Below are 22,134 nucleotides of genomic sequence, written 5' to 3'. Positions count from 1 at the left end.
ACTCCATGCCCCCTCTATAGCCACTCACTCAGTATCCACCAGCGACCTCAGGAGCCATGTGGAGATGAAATAAGTTGAACTTCTAACAACCTAATAGAGCTCTCATTCATATACACTTGATACAGTGAGAAACCTCCCGTCAAGTAACCCATTCAAAGATTTTGGGCGGGATTTACCGCACAACCTGTCACCTGTTTCGTGGTGATGGGAGGTGGTCTGCCATTGGTCGGTGATGGGATCTTCTGATCTTGCTGTTGTCAATGGGGTTTCCTGTCGAATGCACTCCTCGCTGCAGGGAAAGCCTAGGCGGGGTGTGCCGTTGGCGGGACCGGAAGATCCTGTTGGCATGAACAACTTGAATGTCCCTGCCTATTAATCCCCTTCATGGTCAATCTGCTGTAAAACAAAAGCATTTCTATTCTGTAACCAAATCAAAGACAGATATTCTCTTGAAACTGTTAATCAAATGGCACCCGCACCCCACCTACCCCTCCCACCCCCACTCCCCCACCATATTGGAAAATGTCAACAATGAAGTCCATTGAAATGGTAATTTTTCTAAGCTACACCAGGTGGCCTGTCAATGCACACCAGCAGCATATGATTTATTTTACCCTATCTGACTGCTATGGCCTCGTTTCCTTAAGGGCTGGCGATTTAAATAGCTTCAGGTCATGACAGTTTTAAACAAGCCTTATCTACTCTTCAAGAGCACTTATAGCTCCTCAATAAATTTGTGACTCCGACGCTATGGGATAAGGCCTTTCACACAGTGAAAATGAGATGAGGACTTCCACATCCTGCCGCCATTTTTTAAAGGTCTCCAAAGTAGTTCTGTTATGCAAAGCCTTTATAACCTATGAGTCAGACTCTGTGTGGGATGTTGTGCCTCCTTCTGTAAGTGTGTCAAAACCTGGGAGAATGTGTCAAGGAGAGGTTACCTAGCCGGTGAGAGACCTCACTAGACTAGTTAAATTGGGATTGTTCTCCTTGGAGCATAGAAGGTTAAGTGGGGACTTAATAGAGGTGCTTACACTTACAAAGGGGGGTAAAAAGTTTCTGCTAGCAAGAAGGTCGAGGGCGCAGGTATAAGGTAAATGGCAAAAAGAGCCAAAGAAATGAGCAAATATATTTTTATGCAGCGAGCTATTACAATCTGTACGAAAGGGGAGCGGAAACAGAATCCATTATCAATTCCTGACAGGAAAGTGTTTACAGTGCAATGGACGGGTTGATGGGGGGATGTGGGAGGCAAGAGTAGGGGAGTGGGACTAATCAGAAACTCTTTCACATAGCTGGCGCGGTCACGATGGGCTGAATGGCCTCACGTGTTGCACAATGTTATTGCTCTAAAGTTGGAGATAAGCCAGGCTCAGTCTGGCTCGATCAGTTGAAGCTGAATGATCTTACGGGCAGGTTGATCAGCTGCGTAGGGGGGGGGGGGGGTATTGGGGGGAGCAGATTCCCCCCAGAAAACATGCAAGCTCTTGATGATGGGCAGTGCACCACATAGTGTAGTGACTAAACATGAAATGTCGGTGGCTGTAGCAGGGGATGTTGTCAGTGCTTCTGGTAATGTGCTCAGCATCACATATGTTTAGTTCAGGTTCTGATAACGGCGCACCATGCATACTGAAATAATTTAGTGGAGGTTTAATTAAACACAAGCATTTTAATTGTTTTAACCACATCCTGGAAACGAGCTCCAGAGTAATACTATTAATATAATCAAACTTGGAACATTTAATTAATTCACGATTGTAAATATATTCAAAATAACGTCAGATTGGATCCTTTTTCCAACTTTGATATTCCAACGAGAATGAATTGTTGCAGTTTGTTGGAGGTCGGAGCTGATAATAAAATGTGTTTCTTTCAGGCCAGTGGTTTGAAACATTTCCTGTGTTGGGGACAATCAATAACTCGCAGACTTTGCTTATTTACTCTTGAATTTAGTGGTTATAATTATTTGGCTTCATTGCATTTTGTGTTTTTACTCTTCAAGATCGTCAATGCTTTCTGATACGGCCATCTCTGACTTCACCCTACCATTAGTATCTTAGTGTTCCCAGAAACCTAACTAGATCAGTCATGTAAATAGTGTGGCTGAAGCAGCAGGTCAGGGGATGGGTATTCTGCAGTGTATAACCCACCCCCGACTCGCAAAATCCATTCCACCATCCACAAGGCACAAGTGCGACGGAATGCTCTCCACTCTCCAATGGCATGGTGGTCAGCGCTGCTGCCTCACAGCGCCAGGGACCCGGGTTCGATCCCAACCTCGGGTCACTGTCTGTGTGGAGTTTGCACTTTCTCCCTGTGTCCGTGTGGGTTTCCTCCGGGTGCTCCGGTTTCCTCACACAGTCCAAAGATGTGCAGGTTAGGGGGATTGGCCATGGTAAATATGTGGGGTTATGGGGATAGGGCGGGCCTGTGTAAGGTCAAGGGCAATCAGGAGTGGACAAAAAGTGTTGGCCTTGGCAGCATCGCTCACATCCCATGAACAATTAAAGGCTGTAAAGTTTACTCTCACAATTTTGTGAAAGATAAAAAAACAAATAAAGCAAAAGTGGTGCTTTCAAATGTTTCCCTTGCCTGCATTCATTGGCACAAAGACAGGATCCAGCACAAAAGAACACACAAGAGGACTGCCTGGAGCAGATATATTGGTGTTCTACTCAGATTTTAATATCAAGTTTAATATTAACATCAATGGGCGGCACAATGGTGGCACAATGGTTGACACTGCTGCCTCATAGCGCCAAGAACACAAGTTCGATTCCCGGCTTGGGTCACTGTCTGTGTGGAGTTTGCACATTCTTCCTGTGTCTGCAGGGGTTTCCTCCGGGCGCTCCGGTTTCCTCCCACAGTCCAAAAGACGTGCTGGTTAGGTGCATTGGTCATGCTATATTCTCCCTCAGTGTACCTGACCAGGCACCGGAGTGTGGCGACTAGGGGATTTTCACAGTAACTTCATTGCAGTGTTAATGTAAGCATACTTGTGACTAATAAATAAACTTCAAGTTTAAAATTTTACACCTCGGGTTTCCTTTGGTTTTACTTGTCAAATCCAAAAAAATTAGAAACGTGTTTATGGACAATAAATGTGTTTTAGTTACAAAAACAGAAAAATGCTGGAAAATCTCAGCAGGTCTCACAGCATCCGTGGAGACAGAATAGAGCCAATGTTTCGCGAGTGGGTGACCCTTTGTCAGAATGTGCCAAATGTGTTTTAGTGATGGCAGCCCATTTAGTGGTAACAGGGGAGGTGGGGTTTTCCAGCTCCATCAGCAGCTGCTGTCCAAATTGTCCAGTCCCGTCTGCAACCATACCTCCCTGCTGGCAGGACTGGAGAATTCTGGTCTCAGGGTTAACAACATGCTTGTGAATGACCTGCATTTCTACAATACATTTCCCAGATTAATTTTGAGGTCTGTAAAATGATGTCAATTGTAGGCTTCCCAGCGCCAAGCAAGATTTGATGAGGGCCTGATTTGAAATTGCAGCCGCCCTCATTCCGACCAGCTCAGGATCATGTGATTCCAGGCCGACTCATTCTAGTTATTCCTGGAGCAGGATTTCACAGCTTTCTTAGCAATCGTTAAAGGAGACTTACTGAGATTTCCCGGTTTTCCAATGCAACTGGGGGGGGGGGGGGGGGGGGGTGCGGTTGAATCACCTGGAAATGGACAGATTGGGTAAGAGGAGGACCACGCTCCAGGAAGGCCTCCAGGCCAAGGCTACCCTGACGAAGGATGCCACCCTCCCCTACCACCCTCCAAATTCTCGTCATTCTCCCCCCATCTCACAATCCACACCGCAATGGGAACCAAGCTGCCTTTTCTATGGCTTATTAACATTTTTAAGAAAGTTGGGGGGAAGGATACCTTTTTTCTGTTGAAGCTCCCTCTCAGTCACTAACCCTTCACTGTAGCTTGCTGTTATTGTCAAACTGGAAGGCCTCCGACTGGGCCCTCCAGTTTTGAGAACCACTCGCCACCCTTAATTGGGTGGGAACCTGCTTCCATGCAGATTAAAGGTATTCCAATGATTGATTGTTTCTCCACAGGTTCAGGATCTGGAAACAGTCCCAGCTCCTGTGGCTGCCCTGCCCCACCGCCCCTTCCCCCACCCAAAAAAAAACAAAAGTTGAGGCCTGAATTATGGCAAAATTCTTATTGACAGTATTTAATCGAAGCTGAACTTGGACATATATCATGGGAGCAGTGTGAATCTGCTGACAACGTATGTGTTTCTCACACAGATCCTTGAGGAAAAGGCTGTTGTGGATTATGCCTCTGTGGTAAACCACTGTCGTGCCTTCGGCACAGTTGAGCTGTATATATTGTTGCCACTACTGTTCGTATATGAGACACTCCCTGACACCTTTAATTCGGCTGCACCTTTAACTGGAGTCTCCGCCCTCAGGGTATAAAGGCTGCAGCCCTCCCCCTGCGGCCTCAGTCGGGAGATCCTCATGCCCAGTATTGTTCTGTTTATTGTCTGTTCCACATCGTTCCTTTTTAGTGAATAAAAGCCTTCTGTTCCTGGCAACATCAGCCTTGTCTATTTATCAGTCGCGCATCAGCCTCTTCATCCAACAACGGAGTAATTCAGGGCTTAGTTTGATGCGCTGATGGGGGGTGGGGTGGGGTTTAGGGTTCAGGTAATTTAATTGATTGAATGGCCTCACTCATTGGCAACTTTCATAGAATAGAATCATAGAAACCCTACAGTACAGAGAGAGGCCATTCGGTCCATCGAGTCTGCACCGACCACAATCCCACCCAGGCCCTACCCCCATATCACTACATATTTTACCCACTAATCCCTCTAATCTACGCATCCCAGGACACTAAGGGGCAATTTTAGCATGGCCAATCAACCTAACCCGCACATCTTTGGACTGTGGGAGGAAACCGGAGCACCCGGAGGAAACCCACGCAGACATGAGGAGAATGTGCAAACTCCACACAGACAGTGACCCAAGCCGGGAATCGAAGCCAGGCCCCTGGAGTTGTGAAGCAGCAGTGCTAACCACTGTGCTACCATGCCGCCCTCCAAATTGTAGTCAGATTTATACAGCACAGACACATGTGTGCTTCGGCCCACCATGTCTATGCCAACCATCAAATACCAATCTACACTAATCCCATTTACCAGCATTTGGACCATGGCCTACTATCCCTTGGTGATTTAAGACTCATCTAGATACTTCTTAAATGGTGCTAGAGTTAGCTGTGATCATGTTAAATGGCGCAGTGGCACGAAGGGCTGAACTGCCTATTCCCACTCCTAATTTATCTGTTCCTATGTTACTATGTTCCTAGTGCTTACCTCCACCACCCTCTCAGGCAGCATGTTCCATATTTCCGCCACCCTCTGAGTTAAAAAAGGTTTCCTCAGATCCCCTCTAAACCATTTACTCCTCACCTTAAACCTACACAGGTGATCCACTTCTGCTCTCAAAGAGAGAGACACCACATACACAACATCAGGGGAGACAAGACCTGCTTTCGAGGAAAGGAAAGTTACCAGAGAGCATCACTGTATGTGGGCCAGGAGCAGGAGGAATGCTTCCTGTCGGCCTAAAAACTCTGATAACATCATACAATTATAATGCTTGTCCAAGTCTTTTCTTTAAACTTATCCTTTTGAAGAACTTACCGGCAACAGGGATCTGATTTGCAAAGGTGGAGAAGTAATAAGTTAGTAAATGGGTACCAAACGGAAATCTGACATTGTGCCACACTAGGAGATATTACGGTGATTGTTTAAAAGCTTTGGTCATAGAGGTAGGTCTTAAGAAGCACCTTAGAGGAATAGAGATCGGAGGCAGAAAGGTTTAAGGAGTGAATTCCATACCCTGATAACTAGGCAGCTGAAAGCATGGCTGTCAATGTTGGAGTCATTAAAATCGAGGACGTGCAAGAGGCCGAGATTGGAGGAGCAGTTGCTGGAGGAGGTTACAGCGATAGGGAGGGATGAGACTATGGAGGGAATTCGAAGATAAGGAGGAGGATTTTTAAGTGGAGGCATTGTCAGATCCGGAGCCAACGGAAGTCATCAAACACAGGGACGAACGGGAACTTGATGTGAGTTAGGCGATGGGAGCAGCAGAGTTTTGGATGAGACTAAGGTTATGGTGGTGGAGGATGGGTCGATTTCAAAGTGACCTACCCAGCAATTCTCAAGGTGAAGATCAGAGATACGTTTCCCATTTCTTCTTACTGTATTATGGTGCCCAACATTAAAATTGTTGGCAGTTGTTGAGCATCATTCAGAACTGCCTTCCAATGAAATGGGTGAGATCCTGACCTGAATGGCACCAAGGACATGGCGTTCAAGTGTTGAGAGAACCACCTTCACAGTTGAGTCATTTTTATTTTACCATAAAATTGCACTGCAGCATTTTACAATGTTGAACTAACGTATCGTAAAGACTTATCATCCGTGTTTTTGTGTGCAATGTATGAACATGAATTCTCATATCTTACATAAATGTTAGCAATGGTTTACCTAATGGCCTTGAACTCATTTCAAAGTTTGGAAATCGCACCAAGGGACACCATGAAATGAACGTCAACCACGTTTGCATGAGATTGCTGTTTTAAGAGGTGTTACAATGTGGAGATACCGGGGTTGGACTGGGGTAAGCACAGTAAGAAGTCTCACAGCACCAGGTTACAGTCCAACAGGTTTATTTGGAATCACGAGCTTTCGGAGTGCTGCTCCTTCACTCACCTGCTGAAGGGGCAACGCTCTGAAAGCTCATGATTCCAAATAAACCTGTTGGACTTTAACCTGGTGTTGTTAAGAGGTATTAACCACAACTGATGCATTTAAGGACAAGTGCATGAGGGAGAAAAGTATAGCAGGATATTCTGATAGGGTTAGGGGAAGTAGGGAGCGCTGCGTCTTAATGTGGAGCATCAACACCAGTACAGAGAAGTTGGGCCGAATGGCCCGTTGCTGTAAATTCTCCCTAATGTCACTTGTCAAATCGCAGCATCAAACATCCAAACTCGTGTTTTGGACTGTTTGGTCCCGATATTTAATTTCGGAGTAAGTGAGTTTGTACTTTGGCAATTACAGATATAAGTACTGCTACATTTAGAAAATAAATATCCAATAATGTAAGTTACTTCATGTTTATAGAAAAGGGTTTGAACAAATGCCGAGGAAAAGATTGCCTTCATACTCCGCATGTGATTCACCCCAGGGGGTCCCACCATGATTTAAACAGCAACTTTTCAAACTTGACATTTAATCCTTGTCTATAAATCACTCAAGCCCTATTATTCATTATTATAAGGGCACAGTATTTTTTTTATTATGAATAAAATCAAATACAAATGCAGTGGAATATGTAATGTCATTCCTGCAGATTTCTCAGCGCTGTCTTGCATGCTTTCCCAGTCACAGGTATCATAAAAGTGCTAGGGACAGGACCGTTAAAAAAAAAGCCTTGTTGGTTAACAAATCGGTAATCTTTTTTGGAAAAACAAAACATATTAGTATATGAGCATATTTTTACGTTTGATTTATAGTCCAGCGGTTGTATAATGCCTCTAGACAGCTGTGTATGAATAATACAGTTCATTTCCTTGTTGTCATTCGTTATGCCCACTCCTTCTCCGTTCGAAAACTCCACTATCGGGAACTGATTGATATCTCCTCGGGTACTCATTCCCACACTTTGATGAGTCCAAACCCTTCCAAACGTTTTCTCAACAGATCAATTCTTGCACACTTAACAACGTGCAGCAACCATATCAGTGCATTTTTCATGACCAGGTAATATTTTCTGGTAATTATTTGATCAGAAATATCAATCTCAGGATCTGGGTGTCGCCAACAAGGGTGGCATTTATTGCCTACTACCCGTTGCCCCTTAAGAAGGCAGTTCTCCTTGAACTGTTGTTGCAGTGTAGGTCCACCCCCCCCCCCCCCCACCCACAGTGCTGTTAGGGATTTTGACCCAGTGACATTGCAGGCATGGTGGTATATTTCAAGTTGGGATGGTGTGTGATTTTATTTATTATTGTCATAAGTCTGCTTACATTAACACTGCAATGAAGTTACTGTGAAAATCCCCTAGTCGCCACACTCTCTTTGGGTGCACTGAGGGAGAATTTAGCATGGCCAATGCTCTAACCAGCACACCTTTTGGACTGTGGAAGGAAACCAGAGCACCCAGAGAACCCATGCAGACATGGGGAGAACATGCACTTTCTGCACAGACAGTGACCCAAGCCAGGAATCGAACCCGGGTCCCTGGCGCTGTGAGGCAGCAGTGCTATCCACTATGCCACCGTGCCGCCCTGGAGGGTAGCTTGCAGGTGGTGGTGTTCACGTGTACCTGCTGTCCCTGTATACTACTGGCACCACTTCAGGAAAAGTCTGTCAATGGACTAAATTTGCAGTTAATTGGTTGGAGCGAATTGTCTGTCCTTTACATAACTGGCTGGATGCACATTTTGATTTCAGACAGGTTCTACAAGGGGCGGCAAGCTGACTCATCAGATCAGTGTCCACCTATTGAAGCTGGAAATACCACCTTGAGGTGTCGAAAATTTGCATTGCGCCAGATGTAACAATAAGAAGCAGTGGGAATCTGCACCTCAGATGAATGGCACAGCTTGTGGTTTACTCGCCCCAATGAAGTGAACCCCTGCCCCAATCTACTCTCCAAACTGTTACGCACCTTAGAGTGATCGAATGACATGGGCGGCAGGGTGGCACAACGGTTAGCACTGCTGCCTCACAGCGCCAGGGACCCGGGTTCAATTCCTGGCTTAGGTCACTGTCTGTGTGGAGTTTGCATGTTCTCCCCGTTTCTGTGTACTTTTCCCTCCGGGTGCTCCGGTTTCCTCTCACAGTCCAAAGATGTGCAGGTTAGGTGGATTGGCCGTGCTAAATTGCCCTTTAGTGTCAGGAGGACTAGCTAGGGTAAATGCATGGGGTTACGGGGTTAGGGCCTGGGTGGGATTGTGGTCGGTGCAGACTCGATGGACCGAATGGCCTCCTTCTGCATTGTAAGATTCTATGATTCTATGGCGCCGAAGGAGTTGATTCAGCCCATTGCACCTCTGATAGAAATAATTTCAGCGTAAAATTAAATTGATTGTGTAATGCTTTTCTTTCACTCTAGGTTTTACCTTCTGAAAGTGATGTTCAACCGGGAATGGTTCTAATCTTTGAGCTTTTCCTCCTTCATGGAATTAACAGCAGTATCGACCAGGCAGTGGGGTGGGCTGCATTTCCAATCTGTAACAGCCAGCTGGAGATTTTGGAAGGAAAATACAAATGCCCCCTTTTAAGGGGACAGAGGGACCCCAAAATAGATGAATTCAGAAAAATCGAAGACCTTATCTCATCAGATATCGATCACTGGCTGTGCAACCTCTATTTCCAGGTAGAGAATTATGTAAACGGTAATTGTGATTCTAATGGAGTCGTATTCCGCTAACAATCACAGCACTTTGCAGATCGAGCAACTAATGAGCTTTATTAAGGCTCCAACGTCAGTTCGTTTGATTTGATTTTGATTTGATTTAATTTGATTTATTATTGCCACATGTTTTAGTATACAGTGAAAAGTATTGTTTCTTGCACGCTATACAGGCAAAGCATACCATTCATAGAGAAGGAAAGGAGAGAATGCAGAATGTAGTGTTACAGTCATAGCTAGGGTGTAGAGAAAGATCAACTTAATGCAAGGTAGGTCCATTCAAAAGTCTGATGGCAGCAGGGAAGAAGCTGTTCTTGAGTTGGTTGGTATATGTCCTCAGACCGTTGTATCTTTTTCCCGAAGGAAGAAGGTGGAAGAGAAAATGTCCGGGGTGCATGGGGTCTTTAATTATGCTGGCTGCTTTTCCGAGACAGTGGGAAGTGTAGACAGAGTCAATGGGTGGAAGGCTGGTTTGAGAGATGGACTGGGTTTCGTTCACGACTCTTGCTCCCTGTTCCTGAAAGAGTGTGTTAATGTTTGACTTTCAATGCTTTAATTCACCCGATATTGTGCCTTCAAAGTTTTTTAAAGCAGCAGTTGTATAATGCCGACTAATAAAGATAAAGGGTCACCATTTTCTCTTCACTGTTCCTCAGTTCTCCAGGTACAGCAAAGGGAAAATGGGGGCAGACGGCAGATGTGTTCAGGTCACGCATGTTCCCACACGCAGCAGTCCCAGTGAGGTCCTAGAGGAGCTTGGATCTTAGCCTGGAGCTGGGTTGGAGTTCGGTCCAGCCGACAATATGGGATGAGGTTTTATGGCCTCGCTCGTCCCAAAATTATAAAATCCCACCCGAGTCAACGGACCCTCCCATTGTCCGCTCCTCGTCCGCTCCAATTCTCGTGGTGGGCAGGGTGGTAAAATTCCAGCCATGGTGTTAGTAAGCCTGGTGGGGGATTTCCTACTTTTCCATCTCATCTTCCTTTAACTGTGTCCATGAGGATGCCAAATGGTGGAGCATAAGGCAAAAACCTGGTGGTGGGCTTTGTGCTCTTGTGCTTTACAACCCTTTACTCTGGCTTTTCCACTCCTGAGATCAGACAGTGACCCACCCCCAACTATGGATGATATGGGTGAAAACCAGGGCAATGATGCGCTTCAGTCCTTTGAAAACTTGGTGGCACGGTGGTTAGTACTTGCCTCACGGCGCCAGAGACCCGGGTTCAATTCCGGCCTCGGGTGATTCTCTGTGTGGAGTTTGCACATTCTCCCCGTATCTGCGTGGGTTTCCTCCAGTGCCGGATTGAGACTTGGTGAGGCCCTAAGCTATATAAAGCTTGGAGGCCCCTTGTTAAAAAGTTACACCAAAAGATCTCACAAAGGTGCGTACCAAAACAGGACCTTGGGTCGCCACAAAAAAATTGAAAACATAATTATGCCTTTTAATTATTTAATAGCAAGGTATTTAAAGTGAAAAATACAAATTATTTTCAAATGAATGCATTTACTGATTACATATTTATCATTTGGCTGGCTTGATCTCTGTCATAGATTTTGGCAATTTTGGTAATTTTTTTGAGTTGCTCTTCAAGCTGGTGCTTTCTTTTTCTTTTCTGGTATCCGCTCTTAAATGTCCTCTTCATTGTAAACCTTCTGAAATTTTGTGAGGCCCCTGCGGATTGTGAGGCCCTAAGCTGTAGCTTGTTTAGCTTATGCCTAAATCCGGCACTGGTTTCCTCCCACATTCCAAAGATGTGTGGGTTAGGTGGATTGGCCATGCTAAATTGCCCCTGAGTGTCAGGGGGATTAGCAGGGTAAAAATGTGGGGTTATGGGTGAGGGCCTGGGTGGGATTGTTGTCGGTGCAGGTTCGATGGGTCCTTCTGCACTGTAGGGATTGGATGATTCTATGATTCAATGCTGTAGGGAACATGGGCATGGAGAATCTGATGCCCTCTACCTCTGCCAGTTGAAGCTCATTTATCGGACATAACAAACCTGCAAATCCACCAAGAATTTGTTGAGTGAAAATTAACAGAAGGACGGGTAGTGGGGAAATGAGAAGCGACTGGATGGAGTCGAGGGAAAATGTACTAACAGTGTACGAGTGGATCTGACTGAGCTTCTAGAACAGGTATTCCCAAATTGTGGGTCATGACGCCCACATGGGTCATGGGACGAGACTTAGATGCCATGACCTCTGAGGCAGTAACGGCTGTTGCAGAGCGTGGACTGAGTTTTGACAGCTGCACCTGTGGGGGTCACACCACCAACCGCTCCCTGTCCAGCAGCCTCCCCCCCCCCCCCGCAACCTCCAACCCCCGCCCCCCCCCCCCCCCCCCCCCCACCCCGCCTACTCCATGTAATAACTCTAACCTCACCCCACTCCTTCACTCTGGGATCACAAGAAGTCTGAGGCACTAAAATGGGGTCATTTTGGGAAATAGTTTGGGAAACACAGACACTAAAATATGACTTGTATTTGATCCTGGTTTGGTGACCTAGTTATGGATTTGAATCTGACGATCATTCTGAGGGATCAGTTTAATTTAGGGGTTGGGGGAAGAGTTTGGTCCTAGACTTGGATCCATTTCGCTCAATCCAACTCGGGTTGGATTTTCCGGTCTTTCCCAGTGGTGGGATCTTCTGTCCCACCGAAGGGGGGACCGCCTCCGCCCTCCCCACAAACCCCTGCCCCCCTCCCCCCTCCCCCCCCCCCACCACCACTAGCAGTGGGACAGGCCAGCCACGCGAAACACAGTAGACATCGGCAAGACTGGAAGATCCCACTGGCGGGCATTGGCAAACCGCTCCACCACCGGAAAAACCTATCGCCAGGGGGCATAAAATCCCACCCATTGAATCCATCGGTCTGAGGTGAATTTAAACCCAGATACAAGGGGGCGAAAGGGCAAACATTCTGAAGCTGTTATACTATCTTGTTCCTATTGCTGTGGTGATTAGCATGTAAAAAATGCAGTGGTCACAATTCTAAATCAATACAAATACATTTAATACATGGATATTACACAGAGGACATATAAATTAGTTTAAGTGAGATAATTGTCATTGAAACAAATATGTAATCTATCAAGTTTATAAAGATTAAAGATTTTAATAAGATGAAATCAAATCAGCTTAATGTAATACCCACTACTGATGAACTATATACCATAAAAGCTTGTGTACAGGTTCCATCATTAGCCATGTGAAGTTAGGCAGACAGACTGAGTGATAACGCTATGGTGGCACAGTGGGTTAGCACTGCTGCCTCACAGCGCCAGGGACCCGGGCTCAATTCCCTGCCTCGGGTCACTGTCTGTGTGGAGTTTGCACATTCTCCCCATGTCTGTGTGGGTTTCCTCCGGGTGCTCTGGTTCCCTCCCACACTCCAAAGATGTGCCGGTTAGGCTGATTTGCCATGGTAAATTGACCCTAATGTCAGGGGATTAGCAGCGTCAATATGTGGGGTTACAGGAATAGGGCCTGGGTGGGATTGTGGTCGGTGCAGACCCGAAGGGCCGAATGGCCTCTTCCTGCACTGTAGGGATTCTATGATTCTGTGAAGGATGGAATCACAATTCCCAAGTTCAGACCATGGCAATGAGGATTTTATGGCTATTAAAAGGGGTGGGCCTCTGGTGGGATTAATAATAGGGGGCATTTACCTGGGCAGGAGGGTGGTGGATGGGGGTATGTTCAAGGTGGGAACATCCATGAATGACCTTCCTATCCTACCGCCAATTGAAGTTTGTAGCAGGGAAATCAATGCCCACTTAAGGGCCTCATCCCCCTGTAGCTGGTATGAACTCAGTGGCAGACAGGATGACTCGCCACGTTGGGGGGTTATGGCAAAACCTTGTGAGGTTGCTTGCGGGATTCTGGGGGAATCCCTTGTTCAGGATAGAGGAACTGGGCATTTGGAAGGAAGGGTGTCCCTGCTGAGATCTACCCCGCACTCTCCCACAACCCCCAACCCATGACCTCCCCCGCCCCCCCATCCGCCATCACTCACTTGGGATCCAGATACACTACTAGGCCTTGGGTGATGGTTATACCAGAAGCTACAACAGTGGCAGCAACAGTCAATAGGGCTGCCAGCTTCTGATTGGCCAGCAGCTCTTGATCCGCAGATCTTCTGCTAGGTCCTTGATTGTGGGGAAGACCCCTTGCTGTCTAATTAAGTGCCTAAGTAATACTCAATGTGACAGACCTTCTTAAAAAGAGGTGACGCGGGGCTCATGCAGGCTCTCCATCTGATGGTCAAGACGCCCGTCACCTCCATTTTATACTGCCTGGTGGTATTGCAAATTACATCACCTTTTCATTGGATCTGAAACAACGATGAGATGGAGTACAGGAAAGAGATAGAGAATTTTCTGAAATGGAGCAAAGTCATCGACTCCAGGAAGCGTCGTGGCGGACATGCCACTGTCTACATCAATAGTGCTGAAGCGGAAATGGTCGAGGGCTTCAAGTTTCTGGGTGTCCAGATCACCAACAACCTGTCCTGGTCCCACCATGCTGATGTTATACTTCAGAAAGCCCACCAATGCCACTACTTGCTCAGGATGCTAAGGAAATTCATCATGTCCGCTACGACTCTCACCAATTTTTACAGATGCACCATAGAAACCATCCTTTCCAGATGTATCACAGCTTGGTATAGAAATCATAGAAATCATAGAATCCCTACAGTGCAGAAGGAGGCCATTCGGCCCATCGAGTCTGCACCGACCACAATCCCACCCAGGCCCTACCCCCACATTTTTACCCGCTAATCCCTCTAACCTACGCATCTCAGGACTCTAAGGGGCAATTTTTAACCTGGCCAATCAACCTAACCCGCACATCTTTGGACTGTGGGAGGAAACCGGAGCACCCGGAGGAAACCCACGCAGACACGAGGAGAATGTGCAAACTCCACACAGACAGTGACCCAAGCCGGGAATCGAACCCAGATCCCTGGAGCTATGAAGCAGCAGTGCTAACCACTGTGCTACGATGCCACCCCCAGTATGGCTCCTGCTCTGACCAAGACCACAAGAAACTACAAAGGGTTGTGAGCGTAAACCAGCCTTCCATCCATTGACTCTGTCCACACTTCCCACTTCCTTGGTAAAGCAGCAAGCATAATCAGCGACCCCACGCATCCCAGACACACCCTCGTTCACCTACTTCCGTCAGGAAAAAGATACAAAGGTCTGAGGTCACATACCAACCGACTCAAGAACAGCTTCTTCCCTGCTGCCACCAGACTTCTGAATGGACCTTATATTAAGTTGATCTTTCTTTACATCCTAGCTATGACTGCAACAGTACTATCTGCATCCTCTCCTTTCCTTCTCCCCAATGTACTTTATGAACAGTATGTTTTGCCAGTATAGTGCGCAGGAAACAATACTTTTCACTGCATGTGACAATAATAATCAATCAAATCAAATCAAAATCAAAATCAAAATCAAAATCAAATCAAAATCAGATCAAATCGTCCCAGGCAGTAGTGAAAGATAATTACGTGCGCTTTTCTACAGGAAGAAACAATGGTCCAGAATTTCCTGGAATAGCCTATCACGTGGCGAGTGGCATGAGCTGGTTTTGTTTCAAAAGCCTCCAGTTACAAATGACTTTTGCCCTGCACATTGCCCGATGTCTGAGTCGCTTTTTGTCCCGGAGGATTTGCCATATTCCCGACCATCCTTCAGCAATATCTGCAAACAACTTTTCGTAGACATCCCTTTCTCTGCTCTCTGCAGGGCAGGTGCCCCTTTTGCGATGCCGCAGACCCTTTGTGCTACTGTCGCAGACATTGTGGCATCACGGGAGAGGGTTCGGTAAACACTGTGAGTGCCGCAGAGTCCCCTCCAAGTGCCTGCAATGCAGCATGGACAGAGTGGATAGTCAGAAGCTTCTTCTGAGGGTGGAAGAGTCAATTACTTGGGGGCAAAGGATTAAGGTGCGAGGGTTAAGGTTTAAAGGAGATGTACGAGGCAGGTTTTTTACACAGAGGATGGTGGGTGCCTTGCGGGGGAGGTAGTGGAAGCGGATACGATAGTGAGTTTTAAGGGGCGACTTGACAAATACATGAATAGGATGGGAATAGAGGGATATGGTCCCGGAAGGGGAGGGGGTTTGGCTCAGGCGGGCAATATAGTAGGTGCTGGTTTGAAGGGCCGAAGGGCTTGTTCCTGTGCTGTAATTTTCTTTGTTCTTTGTTCACGTGCTTCATACGTCCTGCACACTGTGTCTGTGCCAATAACTAACACCGCACTTACTCTTCAACAGCAGAATGGAGGTGAAATAATCATTTATTTCCCCAACTGCCTTTCACAATAAAAGCTGTTGATGTCACCGTGCACATGCTCTAATAGAAATGGTCAAAACCTAACAATAGTGATAAGAGTTGATAACTGAAACATAGAACGGCAGGGTGAGAGGGACTGCCTTTGATGCCATGTTAGCAATTTATCGAGAGTGGCACCAAGGAACCCTGACAAAACTGAACTCAATGGGAAACAGGGAGAAATCTCTCCACTGGCTGGAGTCATACCTAGCACAAAGGAGGATGGTCGCGATGGTTGGCAGTCAATCATTTTAGTCCCAGGACATCACTGCAGGAGTTGCTCAGGGTAGTGTCCGAGGCCCAACCATCTTCAGCTGCTTCATCAATGACTTTCCCTCTGCCATAGGTTTAGAAGTGAGGATCTCATTGCGTTCATTACAATTTAGAGCTCCTCAGATGCTGAAGCAGTCCCTGTCTACATGCACTAAGACCTGGGCAACATTCAACTGGACGCCATGGTGGCACAGTGGTGAGCACTGCTGCCTCACAGTGTCAGGGACCTGGGTTCGATTCATGGCTTGGGTCACTGTCTGTGCGGAATCTGCATGTTATACCTGTGTCGGCGTGGGTTTCCTCCCACAGTCCAAAAGACATGCTGGTTAGGCGCATTGGCCATGCTAAATTCTCCCTCAGTGTACCCGAAAAGGTGCCGGAGTGTGGCGACTAGGGGCTTTTCACAGTAACTTCATTGCAGTGTTAATGTAAGCCTACTTGTGACACTAATAAATAAATAACATTCAGGCTTGGGCTGATAAGTGTCAAGTTATATCTTAGAAATCTTAGAAACCCTACAGCACAGAAAGAGGCCATTCGGCCTATCGGGTCTGCACCGACCACAATCCCACCCAGGCCCTATCCCCATATCCCTACATATTTACCCACTAATCCCTCTAACCTACGCATCCCAGGACACGAAGGGCAATTTTAGCATGGCCAATCAACCTAACCCGCACATCTTTGGACTGTGGGAGGAAACCGGAGCACCCGGAGGAAACCCACGCAGACACGAGGAGAATGTGCAAACTCCACACAGACAGTGACCCAAGCCGGGAATCGAACACAGGTCCCTGGAGCTGTGAAGCAGCAGTGCTAACCACTGTGCTACCGTGCCGCCTATCCACACCACACAAGTGGGAATCCAACAAGAGAGAATATAATCATCTCTGCTTTATAGTCAATGGCATCACCATCGCTGAATCCCCCATTATTAATACCTTGGGGATTACCATTGACCAGAAACTGAACTGGACCAGTTTTATAAATACTGTGGCTACAAGAGCAGGTCAGAAGCTGTGAATTTTGTAAGCCATGTCTATCCAAAGTCTGTCCACCATCTGCAAGATACAATTCAGGATTACAATGGAGTAATCTCCACTTGCTTGGATGAGCGCAGCTCCAACAATACTCAAGAAGCTCAACACCATCCAGAACAAAGCAGCCCATTTGGTTGGCATCTCCTCCACCTTAAATATTTACTCCCTTCTCCACAGATGCACAATGGCAGCAGTGTGTACCATCTATAAAATTCACTGCGGCAACTCGCCAACCTCCTTCGACAACACCTTCCAAACTGTGACCGCTATCATTTAGAAGGACAAGGGCAGCAGATTCATGGGAGCACCACCACTTGCAAGTTCCCTGCCAAGCCACACACTATCCTGACTTGGAATTATATCACTGTTGCTACACTGTCGCTGGGTCAGAATCCTGGATCTCTGTCTCTGGCTGCGCATGGGCATACTTACGGCATGTACCCTGCAACAGTTCAAGGAAGCAGCAGACCATCACCTTCTCAAGGGCTATTAGGGATGGCCAACAAATATAGGCCTTGCCAACAGTGCTTACATCCTAACAACAAATGAAAAGGTCATTTGGCCTGTCAAACCCGACAACTAACACTGATAAAGCAATTTTTATAGTCTGAAATATCTACCTTTCTCGCTGGCTGTGTGACATATAGATACTTTTCCAAAATCAATTAGAAAAATTGTCATTGTTTTCCATACTTTATTTTATCTGAACACTTCCCATCTCTTTCCTTCATTTGTAATTTATCTTCACAGTAAAGCAATCTGAACTTTTCATAAACAGCCCCAATGACTCCAGTTCTATCTATTTATGATTATATTTATAATGGAAACCATCTATGTAAACTTATCGGGTCACATTTTCTTGTTCTGCCCGCCACGGGAATCGTAGCGGGCGAGGGGCAGACCATGGAAAAGTCCATTGAACTCAGGCGGGATTTTCCGATTTTGGGGCAAGCACGGCCGGAAAATCCCGCCCACCCGGTTAGATTTGTCTCCACTGCAGCACCTCCACTGGCAGGAGGATGTAATTATAACCTGCCAGGTTTTGCATTGAAACTTTCCACTATTAGTTGAGACAGAGGAATTAAAGTTTAAAGTTAAAGTTTATTTATCAGTGTCGCAAGTAGGCTTACATTAATACTGCAATAAAGTTACTGTGAAAATCCCCTCGTCACCACACTCTGGCGCCTGAATCATAGAATCCTACAGTGCAGAAGGAGGCCATTCGGCCCATCGAGTCTGCACCGACCACAATTCCACCCAATCCCGATCCCCACAACCCCTTGCATTTATCCTAGCTAGTTCAGGTACACTCAAGGAGAATTTAGCATGGCCAATGCACCTAACCAGCATGTCTTTTGGACTGTGGGAGGAACCCAGAGCACCCGGAGGAAACCCATGCAGACACAGGGAGAATGTGCAAACTCCACACAGACAGTGACCCAAGCCGAGAATCAAACCCAGGTCCCTGGTGCTGTGAGGCAGCAGTGCTAACCACTGTGCCATCGTGCCACCCATTTATAAAGAATTTAGAAAGATTTATATATTTGCATTTATAGATTACTATTATATAGAATATTTGAGTATTATTGGCACTTTTTAATATATTCTTTCTTTATTTGCAGCAACAATAACTGCTGTAATTTGAACTATTGTAAATTTCTCTGGTGTAGAAAAATCTCTCAAGGTGCTTTGATTTTAAATTCTTTCACAGGTAAGAAAGCTCCCCAAATCTCTTGTTGGGCAGAAGGAGTATGTGGTGGAACCCCAGCTATCTCCACACTCTCCTGAATGCTCCTACGCCTCTGAGAAGAATGAGAGCAGTGAGAATATCCTGGGAACCAACTCTGGCCTCAAGGTAACTCCCAGCAGTCTGATATAAAATCTTACAATCTAAATGCAGATGGCCTCGATGTCAGCCCAGGGTTAGTAACCTTGTCTGATTTATGTGTCTGATTCATTCTTAATGAGATCATTGTGTGCTGTATCTTTGACAAATATTCACAAAACATTCCTGAAGAAGCCATGTATAAAGGGGTCATTATTCTGATTTGATTTGATTTGATTTATTATTGTCACATGTATTAGTATACAGTGAAAAGTATTGTTTCTTGCGCACTTTACAGACAAAGCATACCATTCATAGGGAAGGAAAGGAGGGAGTGCAGAATGTAGTGTTACAGTCATAGCTAGGGTGTAGAGAAAGATCAAGTTAATACAAGGTAGGTCCATTCATTAAGTCTTATATTGACGACCGCATTACCTTTTTGGAAAGATATTCCATCCGGCCACCTGACTGCTAAATGCGACTCAATATTTTTCATTCATTTTTACCCACTGCGTTTAAAAGCCTTAAGTGTAGCTAAAAGGAAGCCGACCATAATATATCAGCGTGAAGTTATCCTGCATGTAAGAATGATGAAATGCTTAGAAATGTAATAATGTCTAAACAAACAAAAGACGCGATGATTTAATTCTAATTAAAATATTAAGTGTTTGGTTGATGGATTCTTATCATTAAAATGGTAAGATGTAGCAAATGTTTGAATTAGTGTTTACCTAATCCAACTGTTTGGAAATAAAGCTGATATATAAATTGTTGCACTTAAATGTGCTTGTCTGTATAAGAAACGATCCTAGCCCTGGCCATTCAATGAAAATGCACACTAATTGTATATAGACCATTCTCCACAACATTATGTGTAATGCAGTGTGTTCTCAGGCAATGAATAATGTCCAATATGGGAAAGGTAGAGATATTCAATAAATGTTTTCTCTCTGTTTTGTGCAGTGGAGGAAAAGGACTAAATACCAACTGCATAAGGGAAACGAAAAAAATAAGCCTTGAGGAGGAACTTTGTCGATTTAATTAATAGGAGAAAATAATGGGACTTAAGATAGACAGATTTCAGTGATCAGATGGCTTCCACTCTGTGGTATTAAAATAAATAGCTGAGAAAATTACAGATATGTTCGTCATTACATGCCAAAGCTCTCTAGATTTGCAGTGGTGGCCTTCAATAGGGAAATCATGGATGTCACTTCCTTATTTGAGAAGAGAGTGTCAGAGAAACTAGGCAATCAGTTGACTTAGCCTTGAAGATTACTGGAATCTGTCATTAGAATTAGAACAGTTGATCATCTGGACGGTTGATCAAAGAGAGTTTGCATGGAATTCTGAAGGGTCAGTGAATTCTGACAGTTGGATAGTGGAGCCATCTCTGAGCCTTGTCTAGATGGATATCCAGAAGGGGTTTGACACGGTCCTGCATGAGGAATTATTAGCAAAATTGAGAACACATTAAGTTGGAGGTAACCAATGTGGGATAGTAGTTGGTTAGGAGGATAGGAGACAGAAAGCAGGGATGAACGGTTAATTCTTGCTTGGATTGATGTGATAAGTGGCACCCTCCAGAGATCTGTACTAGGATACCAGCTTTTCACTGTTCATATTAATGGCTTTGGTGAAGGAATGAAGTTTTATATCCAAGTTTTTCGAAAATCTGCACTTAACGTGGAAGGTAGCAAGTTAAGTACATGATGAGCAGCAAGTTAACAAAGGGAGATGTAACTGAGTTGAGTGGGCAACCTATGGTAGATGGAGTTTAATATAGGGAATGATGAAGCCATCCACTTTGGATATGAGAAAGATGAATTGGAAAGTATTTTGTAATGCTGTGGGAGGACAGTAGAAATTGGTGTGTGTTGCATCCACTATCCACACTTAAGGTGGCTGTAAAGTGTAGCAATTTAGCCACCATAACAATCTCTGGCCAACCTAAGCAGGGTGGCACGGGGGCACAGTGATTAGCACTGCTGCCTCACAGCACTAGGGACCCGGGTTCGATTCCTGGCTTGGGTCACTGTTTGTGTGGAGTTTGCACATTCTCCCCATGTCTGCGTAGGTTTCCTCCGGGTGCTCCGGTTTCTTCCCACAGTCCAAAGATGTGCAGATTAGGTGGATTGGCCATGATAAATTAACCCTAGTGCCAGGGGGACTAGCTAGGGTAAATGTATGGGGTTATGGATGGGATTGTTGGTGCAGACTCGATGGGCCAAATGGACTTCTTCTGCAATGTAGAATTCTATGATTCATGTCCCACTCTGAGAAACTGGGCAGCGATGTGACAGCTCCCTCAGAAATTGTCAACAGGAGTTGAAACCCTTCAGCAACAAAACCCAGGAAAAACTTCCAACTTTTCAAGTGAAGGCAGAAGTCAAGTCTTATCGGCTCCGTTAGGAGTTGTGGGCCTATGTGGGGTGAACCTCTGGATAAAACCTGGGGCGGCGGGGCTGCACGGTGGCACAGTGGTTAGCACTGCTGCCTCATAGTGTCAGGGAGCTAGGTTCGATTCCCGGCTTGGGTCATTGTCTGTGTGGAGTTTGCACATTTTCCCCGTGTCTGCGTGAGTTTCGTTCAGGTGCTCTGGTTTCCTGCCACAGTCTAAAGATGTGCAGGTTAGGTGGATTGGCCATGCTAAATTGCCCCTTAGTGTCAGGAGGACTAGCTAGGGTAAATGCATGGGGTTATGGGGATAGGGCCTGAGTGGATTGTGGTCAGTGCAGACTCGATGGGCCGAATGGCCTCTTTCTGCACTGAAGGATTCTATGATTCTATTTCCAAATCTAATTGGCTCATTTCGTGGATAAATTTGGCGATGTTTTACCCTGAATTTTGTGATTATTTATGTCGAGTGTATCCTGCGACAAATTTTATTTTTAGCTGTACGCACTGATCTGAATCAGAAAAGAAAATGGTACTGATAGCAATTTAATTAGTTTTGTTGCCATTGCTAGTTCTGGATTGCTGAAGTTTAAAAAAAGAGCAATTTGATTAGATGGCTTTGCAGTGCTTGCTAATTGATGGTTGGTAGCTTTATCCAGAAATTGCCAATCAAAGTGTTTTTTATTTGGGTCAATGGGATACTTAAACCAATCTGCATGGTTAATGTACTAGAGAGTTATCTGTGCTAGCCACTATATTGTCTAATTTTTATGTGTGTTGTTGATGTGTAACACTATATGGA

The 22,134-nt window shown here is 45.5% G+C and overlaps 1 protein-coding gene across 1 annotated transcript in view; it reads left to right on the top strand.

Moving 5' to 3' along the window:
* Positions 1–22,134, top strand: part of ofcc1 (orofacial cleft 1 candidate 1) — a 219,054-nt gene that overhangs the window by 23,881 nt on the left and 173,039 nt on the right. The window contains exons 3-5 of the mRNA XM_078216978.1: positions 9,155–9,418; positions 13,666–13,755; positions 18,822–18,965. Coding sequence (XP_078073104.1) covers positions 9,155–9,418; positions 13,666–13,755; positions 18,822–18,965 — 498 coding nt within the window. The remainder of the gene's footprint in view (positions 1–9,154; positions 9,419–13,665; positions 13,756–18,821; positions 18,966–22,134) is intronic.

This window comes from Mustelus asterias, chromosome 7 (genome assembly GCF_964213995.1).
Source record: "Mustelus asterias chromosome 7, sMusAst1.hap1.1, whole genome shotgun sequence".
Taxonomy (NCBI): domain Eukaryota; kingdom Metazoa; phylum Chordata; class Chondrichthyes; order Carcharhiniformes; family Triakidae; genus Mustelus; species Mustelus asterias.
Note: the sequence above shows the minus strand (reverse complement) of the source record. Positions and strands in the feature narration are given on the sequence as shown.